This window comes from Leucoraja erinacea, chromosome 4, assembly GCF_028641065.1.
Source record: "Leucoraja erinacea ecotype New England chromosome 4, Leri_hhj_1, whole genome shotgun sequence".
NCBI lineage: Eukaryota > Metazoa > Chordata > Chondrichthyes > Rajiformes > Rajidae > Leucoraja > Leucoraja erinaceus.
The window spans coordinates 67,809,587-67,836,808 of NC_073380.1; the positions used below are offsets into that span (position 1 = coordinate 67,809,587).

Sequence of the window (27,222 nt, forward strand, 5' to 3'; positions counted from 1 at the left end):
TAATGCACGAACTACTTTTTAAACGTTAAAAGTGTATCTAAATATAATCCTTATCAGTTTGTAAAACACTTTATATTTAGAAAACAATGTTATAAGAATGCGTTCATTCAAACGGAGTTAGTAGATTGGATCGTGGAACGAGGGTGAGACATTTAAGAAGTGCGTTTTAACCATGAGAATTATTTAGATTTAAATTAATTTAAGAAGCGCGACGCTATTATGGTCAAAATTATGGCAAAGATGTTTATTATTGGAAAAGTTTTAGCGCTTGTGGGGCGTTTTACTACTTTTTTCTCATCAACAAAGTGTAGCAGGTTGAACCGTAACTTGGAGAGTGTTGGAACTTCAAGCCGATCGATATACCTTTATTGTTGATATGTGAAATCGTTTCTCTTAGCCGGAATTCTTTGCTTTATCTATTGAATATAGGATAACGTAGTTTTGTGCGTTGGCCATTGCGGATCTACTATGCGTGACTTATTTTCGGCTTTCGTATAAGGTACTAAGGTTTTGTCTTAAAAAAAAATACTTAACACAGCGCCTTTGGCAAATAGCCCCCGAGGGGGTGTGGGGGTTATCGAGGTGTCTCGAGCACGGGTCCCTAACATTTAAGCAGTACTGATGGGTTGATGTTGAGCGATCAGAGTCCCAGAGAGGGAGAGAGACGATGTGATAGACAAGGGGAGAGATCAAGAGGCGAATTGAGGGCTACTGGCGGCCACCGTACACAGAGACCCCGATAGAGACCTCTCAATGCACAGCAACATGGAACAGAAAGGGGGAGGAATAGCATGCGAAAGAAAGGGACAGAGAGAAACATGTGCTGTTACAGTTCTGCTCTATCTCGCCCAGTCTTATCATATCCTCTAGCCCAGCTCTGAATAAAGTGCCTTCGATTTTCCCCCAGATAAGTGGTGATCTCCTGATTTTCTCATAACGATTAACATCCTTAGTGTCTTATTCGATAGCGACTATTAAGGGTGAGGGACAGAAGAGAGCAGCATTAGAGGTAGGGTTTGCCAGCTGTTGAGAACTATCTCAAACAAAATCAGCCCCCGCGACAACCACGCGTTATTTCAGTTTAAATACAATCAGGGATATAGACACAAACATTAAAATAGAGGAAAATTGTAATTTAGATTGCTGTTGCAAAGTCACGTCAGTAGATCAGATATCAACGCAATCAATACAGGTAGTGTTCCGCTGAAAAGAAGCGATTAGTAAGGAAGCGACGAGCTGGGTTTTTGATTTTTAACCTTATTCGGTTCTTGAGTGTGACTGGTACTGGTCATTTTTATTTTAAAATCTTAATTAAATAGAATGATTATATTTATTAATAAATATAAGCGATTGTAATTTTTTTTACTGATCGCCGTTTCGATTTTCTTTCTGTATATTTTTTTCCGAGAAATTATGGAAGTAGCATTTTTAATTTTATAATGCTCTTCCTTTAATAAAAGCAAACTCTCGTTTTTAAGCAAGAAACTCTGACTTTTTTTTGTATATCGATCATTTTTAGCACTTCCCCTACTTCTAGCTCTCAAAATGCTTATAATTGTATTTGCACAGCGGCTGCAGGCACATGCAGACAGTTTTCCTTCAAAAAAAAAGGCGACCCCGGTGTTTCGTTAGGATCCCCCCGGTGTAGAGACCTTTGTATATAATGTGACTTTTTTTTGTTTCGTTGAAGTGAACCTGAGTTTGTGAGAATGGATCTGCTGCTTGTGTGTCTGAGAAAGTATTAATCACACCGCTGCTCTAATTGTGTCCCCCCCCCCCCCCCCTCTCACCCCACCAACCACCACAACACACACTTCACTCGCCCCCCCACCGCCCCCCTCCCTTCCCCTTTACTCCCGCCAGTGTTAAATCAGAGGGCGATTGTTAAACCCCTGTGTGTGGGTTTGTCTTTGTCTTGATCCGGGACCGGGGGCTGTGTTATGTCCTGTGTCTGTGCTTATGTGTGTGTGTGTGTGTCTGTGTCGGTGTCTGACATCTCCCTCCCTCCCTCCACTCTCACCCCCCCTTTCTCCCTCTCTCCCCGTGGCTCCGTGTGTGTCTGAGTGTGTGCCGTGGGTCAGGTTGATGACTTTTCCATTCTCGCCCACCGCGGCTTCAACTTCAAAGCGTCAAGTCCAATCTTTTGAATGTTGATCACCTCGCTAATTACACCTTCCCGTCGTGCATCGGTAATGAAGACACATGCGCACTCAACTTAATCAGCCATTTTTTACAGGGCAAAATAATTAGCAGAATAAAGATATATCGGATTTTCATTTCCAGTTTCCCTTTTCCGTTTGCGGTCGCAGCGCCGGCGAGAGTGCTCACCCGGGCCGGCCCAAAAGACCCACTTTCTTCTGGCCTGGGATCCTTTTTTGTGTGTTTAATTGCAAAAGCAACCGGGGCCAGTGGATGTGACAATAATTAATGTCATTATACAAAAAATAAAGAAGAAGAAGAGGCTGCGAAGGGAAAATAGTAAGTTGTACTTTATTCAGCGGTAAGCCAGTATTATGTCGCAAAACCAAGGAGCCGCGTTATCGATTCGCACTCTTTTATCATTGCAGACTTGGCTGGATATTTCCCTCTCTCTCTCTCTCTCCCTCTCTCTCTCGCTCTCTCTCTCTCTCTCTCTCCCTAGCAAAACATAACAAAATGGTTTATATAAACGCGATTTAAATAGGATTTATCTCTCTCTCGCTCCGGAGAGAACGGGTGTACCTGGTGTTTACATAAGTACGTTGGTGTGACTTTTGGGACGTGTAGATATACATCAGAGACAGACCGGGCTGTCAACTTGCCTTGCCTTGCCTCCCTGTGAAACTATTTCCAGACAGAACTTGCTCATTCTTTCGGGGGCTCTGAGAAGCAGTTTCTGATCCGAGAGAGACAGATGGGGGGGAAACAAGGGGGCGAGACTGTCCGAGGCTCGCAATTTTATGTCCTCCATCGCCGAACTGTTCACTTTATTCCTGCCGTCTTTCCGAACAAAAAGAGCCGAAATAACAGAAGCAGTTAGAACAAACACCGAGTTAATTCTATTACTAACAAAACCCATATCATTTGTACAAAGGAAATGTTGCATTTTTTTAATCCACGGGCCAGTATTTAGTCAAGTAACCATTCCCTCTTAAACAGAAAAGAAAGCACTCTTTTTCCGGAGGACGGTGTCCTACTTTAAACAGCAGTTAGTTCTCTTTGTTTTTGTTTTTTTTTGTTACCTGGCAGTATGGCAGTGGGTGGCTGCTGGGCGGCTGCGGGAGCACGCAGCTCGGGCGAATTGAACTCGTTCAGCCTGGGTCGGAAGGCAGCCGCAGCAGCAGGTTGTGGCTGTTTATTGCAGGCTGGTGCTCTCGGGGTGATGAGAATCATGGTGGTGATGATGAAGAGCTTGAAGGCAGACACGCTCCCCTGGTCCCTGGATCAGCCCATGTGTGTGTCTGTCTGTGTGCGTGTGGGTGTGTGTGTAGGAGACTTGTGTGTGTATGTGTGTGTGTGTGTATGCATGTGGGTGGGTGGGTGTGTGAGTGTGTGTAGGAGACTGTGTGCGTGTGTGTGTGTCTCCTTCTGCCTCTGCTTCTGTATCCACTGGCGGCTGCTGCTCTTTCTGTCAAAAGCCGAGCTAAACTCTTCGTCCCCAGTTTGTATCGCACATTATCCGTTTCGACTCATCCCTGTGTGCCTCTAAGTATCTTTTTTTCTAACACAATTCGGAATTCCAACCAGCTAAATCCGCGCCTCAGCTCCCATTGCCTTAACTCCGCTGTGTTCTGTGCTTTTTTTGATTATTATTGAAGCTCGTATATAGTAGCCCTGCCTTTTCGTTCGGGGCAGACTTCTGCGATTGGGACACGACAGTGACACGGGGATCGATCGTTTAAACTCAGAGCAAACGCTGGGTATGTAACGCACTCTCTCCCCTTCATCACTTCAGCAGCAACTGTGGACACCAACTAAACAAATCCGACACGAAATCTAGGCTAAAAATAGAGAGGTCCACAAAGAGCATGGGTGTAGCAGCGTCGAGTGGAAACGTTTAATTTCCAAGATCCCGGAGAATTGTTGGCAATTTTTATTTGATACGAAAAGCTCGATTACCTAAAACTGTCAGCACCAGAAATAAACACTTTCACTTTTTTCCTCTAATGTCTATAAAGGTCGAAAAGGAATCAAAATACATACAGTGCGGCTTAGACGGGCGAGTTGATCTGCGCTGCAATCTTTTCTGTACTTCTAAAAGGAACATCCGATGGATTTTGCAGTGGCTGTAAATACATATCTATATAGACACACGTACATATGGATTATGTATATGAACACAGGGACACGTATAGCGACAGAGGTATTTTGTGCGAATCGGTTCTTGTTTCGCGTCTTTTTCTCTCGGACGACGAGATTGTTTTTTCAGTAACTGGACAATGCCAAGTGATAAAAATTTAAATTAATTTTGTACACTAATAGATACACTTTGGTTGATACAATATCCCCTTTGTTGTTTTGTCCTAAATTTATTTAGTCAATGGCCTTAATAAAATCTCTAAGGCTCGTAACAATAGTTGCAAATACAGTAGGTTAACTTATTAAACGTTGTTCATTTTGGAATGATTAGGAACGAGATTTGTATAGATTATTATCATGCAGTATTGTCATTGACGTTTGCCATGTTACATCCACAATTAAATTAGAACCTTATCCCTCAATTACAAGCATTTTACAAAATGGTGCAAGAAACGTCTGTTTTCTCGCAATAATTTTCTTTAATTTTGTATTGATATTTTTGAAAACCTTATGCTGCAAAATGGCTAATCAAATAAGAGAGGTGAATCAGTTCATATATTCCATAATATTCTCTTGGCACTTTAACCATAAACTAAAACTTACACAGTGAAATTAGATTACCCACAATAACAATATTATAGCCTGCATTGGATGAATGCAGAACTGAGGTGGCTTTGTTGATTGCAGGGGTTTAATGTTGCATTTCAGAATCTGATGTGGTTTAGTCTCCCTTCCATTAGCTGGAAAACCCCTGAGGTTTTACAATTATTTCTTAAAGATAATACATTTAACATGGAATTGGTAGGCAGAGGAAAACTCATAAAGGCAAGAAGGAAAGCCCTTAATAACTCTTGAGATTCAGACATGTTCAGCAGTAAGATTGGATCTGACTTCACCAAGGGTCGACAATGTGTCATTTCCATGAAGCCAAATTGCCCTCACCCTATATGATATTAATGTGCAAATCAATATTTCAGGGATTAAATTTCTCTTCTTCATTTTTTATGGTTTCTACCTCAATAAGTCTCAAGCCTATTAGAAAAGGCTTAGTGATTTAAAATCCTTCTGTGCAGTATGGGTAGTTGCGGCCTTTTATTTTAATCTCTTTCTTTTACAAATCTTGAAACAATGACGGTGACCCAAGGAAACTGGTAGCCCCTGTCAGCACATGCTCAGTTGTGCATTTGACCCATGATAAGTTGAACGCCTGAGAAAGCCAGATTCAGATTGTTGGCTGTTTCAGGGAAATATCGTGTTAATGATATAACAATAAGCATTCTAAATCAATAATTCTACTTTCAATTTAACTGTAGGAACCAAATTATTTTGTGACCACTCATGTCAAATTCCCTGATAATTTGATAACAAAACCCTGCAGATGGCAATATAACATATAGTTTGCACACAAAAAAATGCCTTTGACAACAAGATAAAACGTAATTTGAAAAATATAACAACCACTGATATAAGAACGTTAAATTCAAAGTTCAGTGACAATTGATTGGCAAAAATATTTTTTTGAAATTACACATTTTCAGAATATTAATATTTCTCTTAGATATTCTGCCTGTCATTTGTTTTTGTTTCTATAAGTTATCACGAAAAAAATCGCTGTTGATGTGAAAGTGATGTCATCAAACTTTATTAAGGATCAGCAGTATATCTGCCAGTCGCTATTGTTTGAGTCAGATCTATAAATAGCCTGAATATAATTAGTGATGCTGGGTCTTCATATTTCAATCACCAAGTGAAGTCATGGTGATGGTTTATTGACAGGTAAAAGCCGGCAACATAGGACACCGTGGCGCAACTTGACAATGGTGTTGATTTTGAATTGTTTTTGTGCATATCGAGACTGTGAACAAATCTATGGCATATTTAGTGAACAGGCATACTTCCGAACATACAGAACAACTTTCGTAAGCTTAAAATGTTGGCGGAAATCTAACAACGGATCAATGTCGCTTTTACAGCTATGCCAGCAGTGTGTAGTTAAAATAGCGGTCGAGTCAGGACACTATTTATCAGTCTGTAGTTCTAGAAATAATTAATAAAATTGTAAGAGGAGAATTATTTAACCAAAACATTGCAGAGTCTAATTTAAATCTTATTTATTGCATACAAATTTGCATATGTTGCATGTGTGTGGTTGTACCTTAGTATACAGTGAACTTGAATGAGAAGCTTGCATTCTTTATAGCAATGTAGAGAGTGAGCATACACTGGTGTTGGAATGCAGTTGCTGTTTCACTGGAGTAGACTTATTCTTACTGCCATTGGTCTGATATTGAATGTACAGGCCTCAACCCAGGAATGAGTGTCAATTTCAAGTACCTCTCTCTCTTTCTCGCACCCTCTGTCTCTTTCTCTTTTATACATACGAACCACTCAATTGAAAGGAAGCATGCAATCCAGTTGTTACATCAGAATGTGAGAAAATAGTAAAAGTGAAACTATTTTGTGAACGTGAACCATCTGGATGAAGTTCAGATGCAGCTGCATCAATTTTCGTACACTGCAGAACATTTTTTCCAGTCAGTGTAAAATGTTCCTCCCTAAAAATGTGGAGCAGGCTCGCTCAATTTAGTCTGCAAAAAGAAATGCATACGGGAAAGGACAAAGGCTCCTTAATTCGTGCAAGCTGTCCATTCTCCCTAAAATTCCTTTCTCGTTTGCTTTGAAAAGTTATATCTATTTCATATGCGCTGCTGTTTCAAATATGTGACTTTAGAATTATTTTATACAGATTCACTAGAAATAGTTTTGTTTATCACTGTCAACAATATGAACAGATTTGATTCCAATAATCAACTAATTGTAATTGAATAATCATTTATGTAATTTCTACTTAGTTTTTCAGTTGTGTATATTTAGGTAGCAGGTAATTTGAGTGTAACTTTACCATTTGAGTGTAATATACAGTCCACGTGTAGAAGTGTGAATGCTGGAATGATTTCACAATGAATAATCAGTGTGTGTTAATTGTTGTGCGACGTTGTCTAATACAATTGAAGCAGTGACTGGAGGTCAGAAATCCTGGCAGGTTGGTACAGTTCACATACCCACAACACCAGCAGCAAGAGTGAGTGGAAAGATAAGATGCTAGTAGGCTTAATGTATTAAGTGTAGGGCCCTTCCGTTTAAGCCTCGGGCCGATTTTCTTTTCTTTTGAGTTAAAATCCCTTCTTTTAGGGTTTAGAACTTGGATGGAGTTCAAGCTAAACAGCGTCTGGGGAAAGTGCAAGTGAAAGGTACAACTTTCATGTAATTAGAACTTAATTATATTAACATATGCAAATTGTTAATTTAGAGGCTTGTTGAGTTGGCAGAGATCAGGCAAGCACAATTGCATTATTGTCTAGAGAAAAATAATAGATCTTGAATTGGGTAGAGGAAACACATAACTAGCTATCTAATTTAACTCATACCATGGTAAAATTTCATTAGTCCCCATGGTAACTGGGTTAATTGTGCTGACTAATGTTCAGGGCTGCAGAGTGTCCTAAAAGAAAGCCTTGTTTGCCTAATCCACCTTACAACGACACTTGTTTGCACATGTTTCCTTTGTATAGGAATTTGCATATGCAAACGAATAGTTTTTCTGTCTCATTTGTCATGGTTCTTCATTACCCATGAAGAGGACATTGTTACTAAGCTTTTACTGTGCATCCTAAGACAGTGTGGTGTCAACCAGACCAGCTGCATTCTTTCATAATTTGTTTCTGATTAATAGACCAGTTTCAGGTTCATTCTATTCAGACCTTAGCAAGGAAAGGTCAATTCTGTTGCTGAAAAAGGGTTTCCGCAGTAACTAAAGCTGTTTTTCTTTGACCAATTAAACCACAGCTTAAAAGCAAGTGTAGCTTAGCATTGTGAAAATACCTTCACTAATAATCTCTCTAGGTTCTGATAACAGAATATGAAAAAAGGAAGAGATTCTGCTCTTCCAGAATTAATCCTGTTTTTTTTGACAGAAACGTAAACTGATATAATTGCTTTTCAGTTGGAGAAATGGAGGTTTATAGAAGTGTGAAAGCATCGGAAAAGGATTAGCATTATTTTACATAATGAAAAGTACTGTTGAATGGCAGAGTGAATGGTTGACTGAGTGACTAAGATGAAAGGAAGATGAAAATGCAGGCTCTTTCCCTCCCCCCCCCCCCCCCCCCCCCCCCCCCAAATTATCAGCTCACTTTAAAGATGTATTTGTCCAGGACTTGAGAAAACAAGTATAGTCTCATATTTCAGCAGTTTGTGGAATTCCCTTGGATTCTCTCATCTTGTGAAGTAATATGTATGATAATGGTGAAGCTTGGGCTGATAAACAAAGGTTTGTATACAACAGAGTTACATGAACATGCCAGGCATGTCACAGACCAAATATTGACCAGGTTGAACTACTTTCTGTGGCAATTTTTTCCCCCAATAAAGGTTACAAGTAATATTGCAGAAACATAAAGATTGATAATCATGTAAATAAGTCTTTGTCAGCTGATCAGTTTATTGTGCTGTGAATTATTTTTAAACACTTAAATTAAAATCTCTCACAGGGATATCATTTAAAGAAAATTACTTTTTATTAGTTCACAGCTTTCAAAGTGATGTGTTTTTTTTTGTCATTTAGAAAGTGAAGACCAATAGGTGCAATTTTTGACAACATTAAATGAGACATTTTCCTGTTTACTTATCCTTTTAGTAGGTTTCACAAGGATTTAGGCTGTAATAAGTAACATTTTCAGGCCCCAAACAAGTGTAGACATAGACGATCAGCTATTGACCCCTATTGTTTGCTGGCAGTTCACAAAACTTCTATATGCACATATTTGTCATTTGAATAAAGATCTGGTCAGGTTAATATTTAATGCAAAATTACTTAAGCTGAAAAAGATTCAACCGTCTTTTAATATCATAAAGTCAAATCACAGATAACTGCATATCGCTACTTTAATTTGTGTATGTTTTTTTTAACATGCAAAAATGTGATATAGTCTATTTCTCTAAAGATTGGCATATTTTATAATTGTGTTAAACACATTTAATAAACTGTCATGTGCTGTAATTGGCACATTTCCAGTCTCTGCAGAATTGACAGGCAGGTTAGTAGCTGGTTACAATTTGCCCCTGTTCTGTAGCATAGAGGAGAAATAGCTAAGTTACTTTAAATTGCTAAAATAATAATTGTAAGACTTGAAATAATCCAATAAGTCTTTTGGACAGACTATACAAATGCAATTGTAACATTATGAGCGAAACTCCTATGTTAAAAAAGTCGTAATTAGCAAGTTAATGTGACACGGTTATTAGATTTATTTTGATTCACAAAATAGCTTGAAACAATCAAACTGCCTCAAGGTACTCTTATCAGTTTCATTTTAGCTATGCTGTGTTAAAATTGCAAAGTATAAAATCTGTGTGCTTTCGACTGATTAGAAGTACAGGTGGAGATAGGAAGCTTTAAGTATTTTCCACTATTGATATGTTTATATTTTATTGGCTTATGAAATAGTGAGTGTATTGGCACACTGACAGGAAAATAAACAACCTTAGATGGAATATGAAATTGACAGTTATTATTAGTATATAGTTAGCTTCTGTTACAGACTTGTGCAATCTTGGTAGACCATATTTTCTTATGGAAAGATCTGCTTAAATCATATTTTCAAGCCATCAAAATAAGACAACATTTTTTTTTAGCAAAGATAATCATTCTAATCTATTTTGCAGCATTTATCTATAATGAATGATTTTTTTTAGAATGAATGAAAAAACAGAATCAGTTATTTGAACTACTCTATAACAATAAATGTATCAATTCATTAGATTCAGCATTAGACTGTTACAGAGATGAACAAAGAATGCCAATATCACAAAATCACAAATTACTAGTACTCGTTTAATGATATATTTGGTGGGGAATGTATCAGCTTGAAATATATAGAATAACAGTTGCTCAATAAACCACACTGAAAGCAGCCTTTCACAGGAGTAAATGCGATCATAATTGTTAAACATTTCCTTTAATTGAAATGCACATATTTCTGAACAATATTGCTGTAATATTTGGAATATCTAACTATACTAATGCCATTGTTTGCAATATAAGATCCAAACGCATGATTAAATCCATAATGGAAGATCAAAAATTATAAGAATATTGCATTTTTAAAATAATTTCATTATCTCCTTGGAATACTGCAGGAAGCAAGCCATTCCAGATATGCTAATGTTTCAATTAATTCTAATTTGTTGGGAACTTTTTATCGAAATATTTGCTCAAGACCAATTCACATTTTGTTTATTAGGAATGATTCAAAGTTTAAAATGGGTGAAGCCTTCTTCACCCAAACAAAGCTGTCAATATGAAAGTCCTATTTGAAGAACCGTATTGGAATTAACTGTGTGTGGATTAAAAAGCTGTCGCAAAATACACACAATGTGTATGTATAAAATATAATCTGCTCGTATGTACAGTAGATGTTTTCTCAGGTGATCTGTAATAATACAAAAGTTTTAAAAGGTGGTATGAGGTTACAACCATTAACATAATATATTGAGGACCATCCACAGCTGTTGAATGATAAAGTCTGTATGAAGTAGTTTGATGGGATATTAGAACTACATAATTCATTGGAATTTATTGTGCCGACGGTACAAGAAAAAGCTATTTGACATATGCAGAAATTTATACTTCATGAAAGACTCCATCCAATCTATTCAATGTTTCCCTCGTCAGTTTATTCACTTTCCATCATGGATGCAATTAAATGTTGGTATTTGTTCTTGTGAGAGTTGTAGATTTTACAATTTCTTTAACCAGACGAGCATAATATGCAGATTTTCAATTTCCACACCCAGCACATAAAGGGTGCCAGCAATTACCTGACACAATAGACAGGGCAAGCACTGTGTTGGTACAGATCTTTAGGTTTTGAAGTAGTATAAAGGAATGGTAAGGGGGTTCTTTTGCTGAAATGATGCAGGTTGCAAAGCTGGAGTCATTAAGTACTGCCAAGTGTTGTTGGTCTTAGAGGCCCATTTAAGTGTTCGCTGTCAACAAGCAAATCACAGGGAGCACTTTCTCCAGCTCACCTCGATTTATTCATGAACCAGGCTTCACATGCCACTTCGCTTTGTCCTTGGGCCAATAAGAAGGGGCAGGTGCCAATAAGAACATCACTTGAAGTGTTGCCCCCACCATAGACAGTACTTCACAGAGGAGAAGGTCAACTCCACTTTTGAAGGTGTCATCTTGTAGCTGAGCCCTAAGTCAAACATGAATCGACAGGGTGAAAATAAAAGTAGATTCTTTCCACCTCAACATCAAGGTTTTTATTTTAAGATGAGTTCATCCTTAGTAATTTTGATTAGGCTTGGGTTTCTGATCTGTATATTGAAAATTTAACTTTGTCATTTAATTGACATTCGCAGTGTAAATATTTGTCATTGGTATCAAAGTGTGTAAAATTAACAACTTCTGTTTGTCTAAGCAGTTGGGTATAAAATGCAAGGAAACATTACAGTAATGTAGTACAGTGTATCTCTACCTCCCGATTTCTAAAGTCCATCATCAACAACCCCCTAACCCCACCACCGTCTTTTCCCTGAAACAAGGGAAGGATACACAACAGATGAGATATCTGCAGCACTGTTTACAATGGGGCAGAGGTTGAGTAGAGTCACTGAAATCCCTTGAGAAGCACTTACTAAGTAGTCTTCTCATATCCTGTCTGATCTAAAGTGGAAGGGTCTCAGCAGATATCGCATATATGTGCAAGTATTATCAGCCAATGAGCATTATTTTAAAGGCAACATCAAAAAAATCAGAATCTTGGAAAATGATGATATGAGTGCTAATGGGATGGAATCTTTTTGCACATCAGGAAAATGCACTGATGGAAGCTAATGATTTAGTTGTGGATAAAGTGGTCATCTTGTGCAATCTGATCGCAGTCATGAGATCATTTGTCATGGATGAAGTGAAAATGTCAAGACCAATGAGTCTGTGAGTACCAAAGGGGGCAAAAGGCCTTTCAGTGCCACTTTTGTGCAGTGTTCGGGACCAACATAAATGGAGCTCAGGGGAGATGCAGGGTTAGTAAACTTGAGATTATATATTCTCAAGATGGTAACATTTGATAAAGTAGGATTCGGAAGGATAAAGATGGGGTTGTGACATTAGACTTCAGCGATAGCTTAACAGTGCAAATAAATTAAATATAAAAATGCTGTATTTAAGGCAGTTAAGCGTAAACTGTGGATTTGCAGAGGAGAATTCTGTTTTCATGTATTTTAGATAATTCAAGGGCATTATAAAAGATAATTTCTAAATAATAGTTAATTTCACTGTTTTGCCTTTATGTTGATAGTTAGCTTATTAAAAACGGTTCAATAATTGATATGGCAGATGCACAGACCCTGAATGAAATACTCCCAAGAAATATTCAAATGGTTTAAGGTTATAAATATTGTTGCAACATTGAGAACAATTGTTTATTATATTAACTCTCACAGCTCAAAGACAAATAGATCATTCGTTAAGAGGAACAAAAACCAACTGACTATCGAAAAGAGGCTTGATTATTGTCTGGCAATACATGTTTTGAAAGGTATAATGAGTTAAAAATAGAAGCAACTGGATCACCCCTTTTCTGCTTTTCTTCATTGTTGAATAATTAGATTATGATTCAGAAAGAAATATCAAGTTCAAATCCAAATAATAATATTGCAATTTCTGTAAATACTTCAGACCAGAAGAAGCCATCTTGGTTAAATCTCTCATTGCGGTTCCTTCAGGAGATTTCCTTTTTTAAACAATTTAAATGTATTGAAAACTATCAATATTAATGTTGAATATTTTTTTCTGTCCGGAAGATTTCCAATGACTTTTGTAATTTTTATATAAGATTCTCATTTGAAATAATAACAGAAATATTGTCAACAACAAAGAACTGTAGTTTTTAAGCGTTTCTTGGCTGCACAATTAATATTGAATGTCCTGATGCGTTGTTAATTACAGCCATTTATTGTCTGTTTGCACTTAAACCTGAAACCTAATCAACATCCTGCTTTAGGTTCTGTCTTGTCATAAACTTTAACTCTTGTTGCGGTGATGAAGTCCTCAGCTGTTGTTCTCACTAATCATTTGCCTTCATTGTACAGACAACTAAACTTGCTAATCGCTCTAACACCGAGGCGCTGAAGTTGTTCATTCCGATGCTTTATTTTTGTGCGTAGAGTTACACTGCCCCTAAAATAATCAGCCCGAGACCTCGATTGTGTCATCTCATTTTATCTTTGACTGCATGTGTAGCTTTAATAAAAAGAATCACATTTCTAATTTTTAGCTCTCCCCCCCCCACGCCACTCCACCTAAATAAAGTTTAGGATGCCACCTTATGCCAATAAAGCATCCCTTTAAATCAATCATCAATAATATTTATTATGGAATTGAATATTGTAAGTTGCCACAGTGGCCGTTTGTCCCGCAGACCATGCGGGTCCAGCTTGCGATTGACTCTTGGCGTTCTTCGCTGTCGGAGGAAGGGTAGGTTGTGTTAATAATTGTCCATTTCTAGAGGAGCCCATCGGAAGGCGGCACTTTCCTCATCATTGTGTATTTCATCACACCAGTTAGACGATGCTGGTTCAAGAGCTATTGTGGCGTGAGACTTTCACTTCAGTCGCATGTTGTGTTCCTCCGAGAAACTGGCGCGTTGAAGTAGTTTGCAACCTCCGAAAATATAAATCACTGCAAAATCAATTAGTCATTTCTCTTTTGTAGCGGAGATTGCAGCCAATGGTTCAGAAGCTTGGACGCACTCTGAATTTTGAGAGAGCTCGGAACGGTGCAACCAAAGAGAATGAGGTGCTTATGCGAAAGGTAACAATTCGTGATGCACGGACAGGAATGCAGAGAAGGTGATTCAAAACGAAATCCACCGCTTCATTACGCGACGGAGTTTCCGCGGAATTCTCCGCCGTAATTTCAACGGAATCCACGGATCAGTTACCAAAGTTGTGGCAGGCGTCCGAGAGAGACACAACACACACATTCCAAGGAAGTAGGTCGCTGGAGCGGACAGGGATAAAGCTTCGACTCAGCACTTGTTCTGTGTGGAGTCTGCTGGCGGACCGCTGGGGGTTACAAGAGGGGAGTACTACTGCCGGGGCTCCTGTTTCTGCCTGGTCTCCAACGTCGTCCCTTGCTGAAATTGACGTATGTGTGGGATACTGAATGAGGGCAGTGTCGGGTTCAACTGCGCGGCTCCACGTGAAGAAATGGCAGGTTGCCGCTTCTGACAAGACTTCCACGAGTGGTGGCAACTTGGGAAAAGTACCAGAGGGTGAATGGAATCATTCTCCATGAAGGACGTATTACCTTCAGGGAAGGAGAGAAAATCCATGGCAGAAAGTAAGCCAAGTCCCTTGAAAATGTGTAGAATGCAACCAAGCTGAATTCTAATGAATACATGAAGAACTTGGGTAAAGTGCTTTAAGCATTCAAAACATTCTGACGAAAGTAGTTTTAATTGCAACTTGAAGTTGGATGTTGTTCGGCTGCTGCATATAGTAAGCGCTAACATTTAAGCAGAATGCCATTTGGAGAGTGAGCTAATTGTTTATCACTGAATGCAGTTAATTCTTTGATTCCCTTCGGCCCAAACAGCGTTAAAGTTTAATATACAAACAGTATACAAATTTGAACCATCATTTGGGTGGAGGGGAGGATCTATTTATATTTAGTACTTTTGAGTATAACTTTCACAAAACAACGAGTTCATTTCCTATGTGTTTTGCCTGTTTGTCATTTCAGTTTTAGAATATATGGTACGCTTTATTCGCATAGTTTTACTGGCTTGAGCATCTATAGGGAAGTGTCATTTTTAAACTTTTGCATTATTTGTAGTGCTGTGCTTACATTAAAAACTCATTCAGTGCATGATCATTTTCCTGAGGACTTTTTGAATTAAGAATGGCGACAGTAGTATTGCAGATCACACTATAGCTCTAATCGTGGATAGAACCCATATATATCAATGTAAATGAATGACTTTTTTAATAACAAAGTTCAGGTCCTATAATCCTGTTACACCTATCTTTTTTCACTAAAGATTTTGCTGCTAAAACTTTGCTAATAGTTCTGGAATGCTCACTTGGGTACCTGGTCTGTGATTACGTTTTATGAAAATAATTACAGTAGAACTAGCCTTGAAGCTGGATCTGTGGCAGATCAGCTTTGAACTCTTAACATTAATGGTGATTCTGGTTAGGTGGCTCTAGGAGGAGTCATCGCTGGAAATAAATTACCTAATAATTATATTGGGATCTGTTATGAACATAAATAACTCTGAGTGAAAATGTCAAAACCTGTAGTAACTGGAAAACTGCACCCATTAAAAGCAGGGGGACAGCAGTTTTCTCACTTATTGCCTGCGTTGTCCTTCAAAGTGATCCAAGTGGCCTCTCAGTGTTTATGAGGGACTGAAGTAAAGTGAAATTACAGATTCTGAGTATTGAGTCTTAAATAAACATGGCATTAATAATTGTTCATTAGTAGTCCAGAATAGTGTACCGTACCCATGCTCTTGATTTGTAATGGCATCATGGATTTGAGTTAATTTGTATATCTGAATCTGAATTGTTAACTTTATTGAATTGAATCCTGATCAGGAACAATTTTGTCTTGTTAAGGGGTAAAAGAATGATGTTATGCTCAGATGAATGCTTGTAAAAGCTGTTGCAGTATGCAGTACTTTCATATTGTGTACACCTTGCATTATAATATAAGATGTGATTGACTTGTAGATTAATATTTATTTAGCACAGGGAAATCAAAGGGATTAACCAGTCATCATTTTAAATCTAATCCTTCTTCGCATGGATGAGACAAAGGGAGGGTGATTAATGTACATGAGGCTGTTAGACACACATGAAAATCCATCCATTTCATCTGTGCCCAATTCTGCTGTATACCACTTCCACATATCAAAAGCAGACCAGCAGCAAGGGCTGTACACTTTCCATTCAGGCGCTGATTCTGATTTCTTCACATATCAGACAAAGTCTGGTTACCAACCTTATCCCGCCCTTTGTGTATAACACTCCAATACTTTAAACTAAAGGTAATTTTGGATGTTGATCAATTCAGTTAAAGGGTTTGGCGCTATAAGACGAGGAAGATGAAAACAGCACACTTAAAAATACGTGTTGTTTTTTACATGTAAAGATAATATCATATTACTTCCTCAAAATGTAAATCTTTTTACAGATTTATCTCAACATTGTCACTCCACTTTTTAAAAATGACAGCCCGTGCTACCGATTTTATGCTGAAAATGCTGTATATTATACATTGAGGAAACATTGGATTGTTAATAAGAGCAGCCAGTTTGTCTGTTGCACCAACTACATGAGGTGAAAGAGATAGGAGATTTCTAATGGCAGGGATGTCTTAACAACTATTGAACTTCAGACATATGAGACAAGATACAGGAAAAGTTGCTGCAAGACGGTGTTTGTGTTAGTATAGTTTGTTACACTGCGACTTGTTGTACCTTTATGAATGGTAAGACCACGTTAATATCCTGGCAGTGGATTATTTTGTGTGACAATTCATTGATTACTTAAAAGAAAAGTAGGTTGTTATAAAAGACATTGGATCACAATTGTAATCTATAAATGGTATAATCAGATGTCATTTACTTTACGTCCAGCATAACCCAAAAGCTGCATTTATTCTTAGAATTAAATATGTAGAGATAATCCTGCCAAGGTTGCAAATGTCATGTTGACTGATTATTGGTACAGAACAACTGGCTTGATTAATCAGGAGCAGAACAATATCAAAGACAAACTTCGACAGGCTAGGTAGCATAAAGATACAAATATTCCCTTTATTTATCTATATTTGTATAGTTATTTTTCTTTGAAATCTTTATGTTTATTTTCTTCACCTTTTACAAGACAGATGTATATTTTGTTTCAGTCTTCCATTCAAACTTAGTTACCTTCCGCGTCTTTGTGGTGACTTGGGCGGAAAGTTTTTGCCAAGTCCAAAAAGGTCGTCACACATTCTTTTGCAGTTCTCTTCATTAATTCATCCTTGCAGGAGCACTTTCTATCGTGCTGGGAAGGTAGAAGGGTGTAATAGAAGAGCCCTGAAACATCAGCAGGAAGCTCTAAGCTGGTTAATGCAGTATAATTGTCTGGACATAGGCTGCCCTTTGTTTGTGCGGTTCACTTCAAATCAGCTGTAATTAACTCCAGAGTGTTTCCAGATTGCCAGCAAAATAAAATTACAGCTTTTCTGTTTTAAATTGGAGAGCCCACTAATACATTAGCTATGCAGATTGTTTTACCTTAATTGTTCCTTTTAGATAGTGAAAGAATGTGTAGTTTCTCAGAAAAAAATGGGTGGATAATTACAGAAATATGTTGTATTCAATGACCACAAAACATCTTAGTTTTTGAAAACATATTATCTGCATTAATAGCAAGTTAAAACAGCCACATTTTCTATATCGGTAATGCAATAAGCTGCTGGCTTGCTACACTGTAAATTTGTTTATGTAAGTGTGCAATAGGGATATCATGAAAAATCTCCATCACATGGGTTAACGTAGGCTACCAGAACATGTGGCTGATGATATCCTCTGAGCAACTTCAAATGTTCTGAACGATGATGGCCAGTAGACTGAGAATATAAAGGAGAATGTTGACCAACGTCACATTACTTTAGATAGAAAAAGCTGAAGTAATCAAACATAATTATTGTCTTTTATGTAAAATATGGTACCTGGATTGAAATACATGCTAAAGATGAGGGCAGCCAAAAGCTGTTTAATTCTTCACAATCCATGACCAGCAAACCATGTACCACACTCATGCAGCTTCTGAGCATGGATTCTGCAAAAGACAAAAGGAGGTTACAGCCCAGGAAGGGTATTTTTCGAATGTACCTAATAACACTGTATTTGTGTCAAAGAATTATCAAAAATTAAGGCAAAAGTTTGTACTTTACTTTTAAAAAAACATTGAATGGAATCGAAATGTGGATTTAGCAAGGAAAGGGCTCGGTGCCAGTCTGCTTTGATGGATTTTTCATCAGTCGTTTGTATCTGGCAACAAATAAACAAGTATAATTACACTTGTGAAGGTCTATTCATTCCTTTGTCAGGATTAGATATATGTGCAGTTTTCACACTGATCCTCTCTTTTGTCTTTGCCTAACTTGGTATGACATATTGATAGCGGATTTGGTATGGGGGGAAAAAGGCCACAGCAGAGGCAGTGATGACCTTTAGGAAACTTGATATAATTCTGGCATAATTGTGTTTGGGTTTTAAGGGAGTTATGTAAATTGTAACTTTATGTGAGTCAAACTGGTGTTTTATGTGGCTAACTTTTAACCTGCCCCTAACACTACAAGTAAATAATTGAAGTTAAATAAAGGAACTAAACAGCAGATGGAAAAACAAAAGGCCAAGAAACCTATTGGCCTTTTTTTCCCCCCAGCACTTAACAGTGTGGCGAACCTCGCATTCTTCTGCCATTATTCTCTTCTCTTGATCAGATCACATTCTTTTTAATCACTTCTCAAACAGTGTCTCACTGGAAAAGAGAAGAAGGCTGGGACAATCTCAATTAAAAAACAGAGGTATAATTGGCATTTGTGATTCTAGTTCTTTGTTCCAATGGGAACTGAACATTCATTCAGTGCAGAGACATTGCCCTATTGTTTAACATGTACACTTTTTGTCAGTTAATCTTAGTGTAGGAGTATCGATTATTTTGCTCATAGCCATTCAACCTGTATTTGCTAAGGAGGAAGAGAGAAGTCGGCAATTCAATCACATGTGGAAGTCAGTTGTTTGTAAAGAAGATTTTAAATTTTGTTATTATAAAAATTTGATTAGAACAATGTAAGGAATAGATATAAGCATTAATTTAGGATTATGGATCAAGATTAAAAATGTCTAAGTAAGTTGCCATTTATTTTAACTCTTGCAAATGTGTTACAGATAAAACATCAAAAGCATACTTGTTAAGACTTTTTTTAGATGTTAAAGTTTCTCCTGCTATTGTCTGAAGAAGAATTAAGGGCTTTGGTTTGGTTGTCTGTATAAACCATGCATGTCCAAACAGCAGGAATCAAGATCAGTGTTCAGATGCATATAGCATATTTTATAATTTATCAGTTTATAATGATTTGCAATGTATTGCCCAGAAGCATGGAGACATTCCCCATAGAGTCATTTAGTGCTTGAAGTGTTGAGAGATGCCATATTACAAATCATAGTCTACTGCATTTTGGCTTGTTTCAACACAATGCAGAATTTTATCCCCCCCCCCCCCCCCACCCCCACCCCCACCCCACGAACCCTCAACAATAATTGTCTTAATTGAATTTTTTGTCTATGTTCTATACCATGCCTTTAATATTTTGCTGCCCTGCATCTTTCTGAAATTGTGGGTAGAACTATTTGCAAGGCAGCAAAGACATATCATTTCTCAGTGTGTTTTTTTCAGATGATGAAATGAAATAGGAGTCCTCTACACAGTACAACATGTTTAGAGCTTATTTCCGATGTAAATTATTCAGTGTTGGCGGATATTGGTGAATGTACAATATGTGCTAACAAGCGAAGATAGTCAAGTCTGGTCCTGCCTGATCACCAAATAAAAAGTACAGAGAGCCTGCTTTATGTTGAAAATGGCAAGAGCACATATCATTTGAACCCAGTTTGTTTCTGTCCAAAGTTGCCAAATGCAGACTAAAAAACCGTCCCATTAAGGCTGTGAATTCTTGAGGTTCAAAGGGTGTTCACGTCTGCCTGACTTATTCTGCTGATACTTTATGTTACTGTTAGGAGCATTGTATAATGCTCCGAAAAACTATAGCCTAATTTCCGATGCAAATATTGTTGGTGCTAAATTGGCAAATGCAGAGAGAGGTAAATGTGCTCATGTGTGAACTAATTAGAAAATTATTAGGTTTTCATGGTCTTTGTGTTGAGGTTCATTTCAGAGATGCTTTTTTATGCTGCATGCAAGCCATGAGCATAATTAACCTGGAGCTCATCAATGATTAAAATTACACGCTAAGCTTTATGATATTCAATTCAGAGGCAATTAGACTGTCATTTTAGCCCATCTTAGACAGCAAAACTAATTTTAATTCATTTTCAATCTGTGTAAATCTTCTGATGTCTCTTAAACTGATCATTTTCCTCTTTGACTTAGCTGAAGAGATTAGATTTGATTAGGGCAAAAAATTTAAGCAGCTATTCTTCAATGTTTAATAGCAAAGTGCATCCCCCAAGCCTTATTTAGTCAGGAGTTGTTTTAAATTAATCTCCTAAATTGCTGCATACTAGAGCATTATGTTCACAACACGGAGCAGTTTCTGCTCCCCAAGTGTTTCATAGCAGTAAATATTTTGTTTTATTCATGGCTATATAGCACAAAATTATCCTGGCTTATTGACATTGCACATGGCAATTTTCTTAATTTTTGGGAATCCTTGTACATTGGTCCCTGAAGGTGTACAGTGGGCTATCCTTTATCTTGCTCAAAGCCTTTGTTGTGTATGAGGAGTTAGCATTGAAGTGGCTGACCAACCTCAGTGGCATCTGATGGTGTGTATAGTGCCATCATTCTGCAAATGTGGAGATCTGCAACAACCAGAGGCTCGGGATCTAGGTATGACATTAATTCAACAGTATTTGCAGTCCAATGAGGACAATGAGGCTGAAGGAGAGCCAGAGCATTTTTTTCTTACCTTAACTTTTCTTCCCGTGCCTTATCCTTCTGTGAAATAGTGATAGGGCCTTTACAGACTACATCCGTGTTCCAACTAAAGGAAATATATTGGCTCCAATACCTGCTTTGAGAAAATGATTGAAGGATTTTCATCATCGCTGCTTTTATATGATTCCTTTCAAGATAGGAGAGAAGTTGATTAAGGTAGTGGATGAGAGATGGGCACCCCACCAGGACTGACAACATCAAAATTGTATTTGAAATGGTGTTCATTACGTTTTACAGTAGGAAACAAAAAATTAACTGCCACTGATTTTCCCCAAGGATGGTAGGACTGGATGCACTAAATATTAATTTATATTTCTTTGCCTATTGAAGTAGCTGAAGCATGTGGAAGAATCCTGATTGGTGCTTAATCAGGGCTTGTTAGATACCTGCTGAGAGCTCTCACAGAAGGAAAATTTGAAGTAAGCTGATTTATTTGGTCAAATGTGAAGCAAAGAAGAGCTCAGTCTTTTTTTTCCTGTTGGCATTATAATAATTTGCTTTTCTCTCGTGTTTTCGCTGACAAATTCACTGAAAGTCTGTGTGCGTAAAAGGAAAATAAAAAGCCCACTGCAACTTTACCATCTGAAAGCCTTTTGAAAGCATTTAGTGAAGAGAGGTAACCTATCAGTTCTAGGTGTTTTCTTCATGTGTATTTTTAAGGAGAACATTGTTAGGGCTGTACTTTTGCAAAGGAATGCATTAGCATTTAGCTAACATGTAGGGAAGATGGTGACAGCATAAAATTGTCTTGTATTTTTCAACAATTACATATGCCTGTTGGAACAAAAACCCACATTATAGCTTGATTTTGATCTTTGCACATTTTTGGGATATACATTATGACTTGCTTGTGGATTATGGATTAAGACTCTTGTTTTATTATGGAGCTGCCTGTATTGAAAAGTGAAGTATTTTGGATGTGTTGCCATGTTATTTGTGTGAGTGATTACTGCTCTTGAAGCTCCAGATCATTACAAATGCATCAGTACTGTGACAGTATGATTTTATAGGAAATTGTTTTTTTGGTGTATGATAGACTAGTTAATTAAAAGTTTTATATTGAAGAAATATTATATAGGTGACTACAGAATATAAAACATCAATAAATTAAATATTGTGTATGTACTTTAAGGGGAGAAATAAATAATGTAACAATTTTTAACATATTCCTTCAGTAAAATGTTAAAGGCTAATGTGTTTAGATCCATATTTCAAATTGGATTGGTCCACCTTGTTCTAGATATCAAATTTCTATAGTCTGTAAACGAGGGATGAGCTATTGGAGAATAATATTATTTAATAAAATGGTTTCTCTCAACTTATTTTTTTGTTTATTCAGGTCCCTGACAGGCTGGATGAAATGAGATTCCCATGTAGCAATTGCCATGGAAACCTGTGACTCCCCTACTATCGCTAGGCAGGAAAATGGGCATAACACTTCAAAGCTATGTGGAACGACACAAGTTGATAATGAGGTGCCAGAGAAAGTTGCAGGGATGGAGGCTGACAGGAAAAGTAGCGCCACGGATGACAACCTGAGAACAGACGAGCACAGAAGCAAAAGCTTGTTGGATTTCGGCGTGGAGAATGCTGCCACCACTCAGGTTACCTCAGCGAAAGAGATCCCTTGCAACGAATGTGCCACTTCTTTCTCAAGTTTACAGAAATACATGGAGCATCACTGCCCGAATGCCCGTCTTCCTCTTCTGAAGGATGACAATGACAGCGAGATAAGTGAATTGGAGGATAGCGATGTGGAGAATCTGACAGGGGAGATAGTTTACCAACCTGATGGGTCGGCGTTTATAATAGAGGACTCCAAAGACAGTGGGAAGAACGTGCAGCCAGAAATGAACAGTAAGCTCTTTCCCTCGGCACTTTTTCTGAACTCGCTCACAGCAGCTGGGGAAAAGAATGAGCAAGCAACCGCTACACCAATGTCGTTCTACCCGCAAGTCATCAACACTTTTCATATTGCTTCATCCCTCGGGAAACAATTTCCTGCCGAACAGGCTTTCCCAAATACCTCAGCATTTGCAGGAGTCGGTCCTGTCTTGCACAGTTTCCGCGTCTATGATGTCCGGCATAGTAGTGAGAAAGATTATCTTAGCAGCGACGGCTTGGCCAAAAACTCCTGCGTGTCCAAAGATGTTCCTAACAATGTGGACTTGTCCAAATTCGATGGTTGTGTTAGTGATGGGAAAAGGAAACCTATTTTGATGTGTTTCTTGTGCAAGTTGTCTTTTGGCTATGTAAAGTCATTTGTAACCCATGCTGTGCATGACCATCGGATGGGCCTCAATGAAGAAGAGCAGAAGCTCCTAAATAATAAATATATTTCTGCCATCATACAGGGGATAGGCAAAGACAAGGAACCTCTAATAAGCTTTCTGGAACCAAAAAATTCAAATTCTATTCATCCACGTTTTTCTAGTGCAAACCTCATAGGTCCCGATCCAACCTACCGTGGATTGTGGAGTGCATTTCATGTAGAAAATGGTGATTCTTTTCAGGCAGGTCTTGCATTCTTGAAAGGAAGCGTGAGCACTGCCGGTTCATCAGATCAGTCACTCGGGAACACAGTGCACAAAGCTGAAGCAAACCTGGGGGGATTGTCTAGTTCAGCTCTGACCACCCCAATTACCTCAGCTTCCTTCAGTCGCTCGTCATCTGGGTCAAACAAGTTGTCAGGGAGCAAGGACCAAGAGAGTAACTGTGAAAGAGCAAAAGAAGCATTTGTCTTGCATCCAGATGGAGAGTTACAAATCAAAAGTGAGCCCATCGAGCAAATGGATGATGATGAAGACGACGACACATATTCCAATGAACTCGATGATGACGAGGCATTGTTGTCAAGTGGATTAGTGGACCGTAATAGTAGCAAAGATTTCCCTATCTCAAACCAAAGCATTTCTATGTCTCCTTTAATGCCCAGTATGCTAAATTTAAATGAAAAGGGTACATCTTCCTCGCTGACTGTTTTTGATGCCTTGGATAAGGCGAAGCAGCATCCTGTACACAGGGATAGTTGCAGTGAAAATATCTATAGCATTGGTGGCAAGGACTTTGCTGGTGCCGGTAAAGATTATGCCACAACCCCTCAACCAAATGACTCGACCCATGGAGATGATGATAGTCCTGGTTCTCATCACCAGCACAGCTGCAACCCGTGCACACTAGGGGCAGGTGACAGTCCACCAGGAAGCAGTGTTGAGTGTCCCAAATGTGACACGGTCCTTGGCTCATCACGATCTTTAGGTGGCCATATGACTATGATGCATTCACGGAACTCGTGTAAGACATTGAAATGTCCCAAATGTAACTGGCACTACAAATATCAACAAACACTTGAGGCACATATGAAGGAAAAACACCCTGAGCCTGGAAGCACTTGTGTGTATTGTACGACTGGGCAACCTCACCCTAGGCTAGCCAGGGGTGAGAGTTACACTTGTGGCTATAAACCCTTCCGCTGTGAGGTTTGTAACTACTCTACAACTACCAAAGGCAACCTCAGTATTCATATGCAGTCAGACAAGCACCTAAACAATGTTCAAAACCTTCAGAACGGCGGCGGCGAACAAGTCTTTGTGCACACTGCTCCAGGACCTACATCTAGCCTCAGCAACTGCGGGACACCATCCCCATCCAAACCAAAACAAAAGCCCACCTGGCGGTGCGAGGTGTGTGATTATGAAACCAACGTGGCGAGGAATCTTCGCATCCACATGACGAGTGAAAAGCACATGCACAACATGATGCTCTTGCAGCAGAACATGAAACAAATCCAGCACAGTCTGCACTTGGGCCTGGCACCTGCCGAGGCCGAGCTTTACCAGTACTATCTGGCCCAAAACATAGGCATGACAGGTCTGAAACTGGAAAGTCCAGCTGACCCGCAATTTATGCTAAATCCATTCCAGCTTGATCCTGCAAAAGCTTCAGCTATGGCATCAGGACTAGGTCAGTGCTTATTGGCATTGTTTTCTTTCATTTGCAATTGTCATTCCACTTTGTTAACCTGTTAATTTCCTATTCATTTTTTGAACCATCTTTTACCCACTAGAATTAAATATTTATTGTGAATTTCCATCACCAGCTGTAATCAGGAGTGTTCCTTAACCGTAAAATATTGCATTCAAATATATATGTTCTGTTAGGCAGAAAGGTCATCGTGTTAATTTATATATGCATGTATTTAATGTCGCTTTACTTTTGGTGTAATTCCCAATGTTTACGAGTCCCTTTTGTTATGATTAACCACTGTGTAGATTAATTAAGTATTGAGCTTTAAAACTTTTCATGCTGAGGAAGATGGGTTTTTACACTTTGTGCAATATCTGTGCAAACATGTAATTTGCTTTATTTTTGTTCGCAATCTGTTCTCTCCTTACTAAAAAATACTTTCTTTTGAAGATTTTATGTTTCAGTTGAGATTGGTTTTGTGAAATTGAGTAACTGTCAAGGCAAATAAATTATTTTTAAAATGAAGTTCTCTGGCCTGTATCAATGCCTGCTTAATATGTCAGTAGTTAATAAGCAAAAATATAATGACAAATACCTCAGCTCAGGATGATAATCAGTCTGAAGAAGGGTTCTCGACCCAAAACGTCACCCATCCCTTCTCTCCAGGGATGCTGCCTGTCCCGCTGAGTTACTCCAGCATTTTATGTCTCTCTCAGAATGATAAATCTGCACAATTAATAATGTCCTGAGAATCTAGTGATCTCCATTATTGAAAGATTCTTATTTTAATACTGACCATGAAGGTGCAAAATTTAAGTGAGATGGTTCATAGTTTGGATGCATTTGTTGTGCTGCTGTAATTCTGAATTTAACACCAATGCTTTTGATTTTATTTTAATGTAATATTTTACATAGAAATGTTTCGGCACTCCTGGGAAATTTTTGGGAGCTACTCTAGATCTGCAAGCATTGCTGTGTAAATAGAGTTTCTGAGGCACTTACAGCAAAGTAACGCTGAAGTAAAGGGAGCTGCTCCCAGGAATTTTTCAGGACTAGTGATTCTTGCTGTAACTTCAGTTAGTTAAGTGAAAGTAAATTGGGGCCCTTCTAAATGTGCTACAATTTTGTTTTGTTATTCATCAACTTACACCCCTTTAAAAATACAAATTCAGGGATGACATCATGCCCAATAGGAGTAATTAAAGTTACCTGATGAGGGAATTTCGGAGTTGAAAGGGATAATTGCAATTGATCCTCATTCAATCCTATAATAGCTTTTTATAGTTTAAGCTCCAGAGAAAGCAAACTCCTCAAGGTTTTTTTTTCAAGCAATTCCTCTGTTTCTGCTTCATAGGATGTGCTTTTGGACTTTAACAGCAAACTGTTTCCTTCTGATTCCTTTCTCTTTGCAGTTACTAGCGAGCTACCACCTGAAATGAGGCTTGCAAGTGGTCAGCTAGTGGGCGATGACCTATCCTTCCTTACTGCCAGTGAGATTTCACCTTACATCAATGACCCTTCTCTGAGGTTGTTCCAGTGTGCTGTTTGCAACAGATTTACCTCCGACAGCCTGGAGGCCCTGAGCTTGCATGTGAACAGTGAACGTTCACTCCCTGAAGAGGAGTGGAAGGCTGTGATTGGAGACGTCTACCAGTGTAAGCTCTGCAACTACAACACTCAGCTGAAGGCCAACTTTCAACTCCATTGTAAGACAGACAAACACATGCAGAAGTATCAGCTGGTGGCCCACATCAGAGAAGGTGGCAAACCTAATGAATGGAGGCTGAAGTGTGTAGCTATTGGGAATCCCGTGCATCTGAAATGCAATGCCTGTGACTATTATACTAACAGTGTGGATAAGTTGCGTCTTCATTGCACCAACCATAGGCACGAGGCAGCAGTCAAGCTGTACAAGGTAAGAACACAAGATCTGATCATTTATATGCATACAATATTTAGTGCTTCAAAAAACAATATTTTGTGATGAATCTAAGTTTGTTGTGATTTGAAATGACAGAATTGAAAATGATTATATGGAAAAATTAAATCAGCCAGCATAATGCAGACCATTATGGCTGCATCCCTTAAAATTCAAACTGAATGTGCACAATGAAATGGAACTAAAGCATATAGGATTATTTTAATTATATTTAAAATGCATTTTAAATT

The 27,222-nt window shown here is 38.4% G+C and overlaps 1 protein-coding gene and 1 long non-coding RNA gene across 2 annotated transcripts in view; one reads left to right on the forward strand and one right to left on the reverse strand.

The window, feature by feature from the left end:
• Window positions 1–3,895, reverse strand: part of LOC129696526 (uncharacterized) — a 51,285-nt gene extending 47,390 nt beyond the window's left edge. Inside the window, exon 1 of the long non-coding RNA XR_008723341.1 lies at window positions 3,222–3,895. This is a non-coding gene — a long non-coding RNA (uncharacterized LOC129696526). The remainder of the gene's footprint in view (window positions 1–3,221) is intronic.
• The window catches only part of LOC129696525 (zinc finger homeobox protein 4-like), a 331,645-nt gene that overhangs the window by 77,883 nt on the left and 226,540 nt on the right, over window positions 1–27,222 (forward strand). Inside the window, 2 exon segments of the mRNA XM_055634516.1 lie at window positions 22,427–25,050; window positions 26,466–26,968. Coding sequence (XP_055490491.1) covers window positions 22,473–25,050; window positions 26,466–26,968 — 3,081 coding nt within the window. The 5' untranslated portion in view covers window positions 22,427–22,472.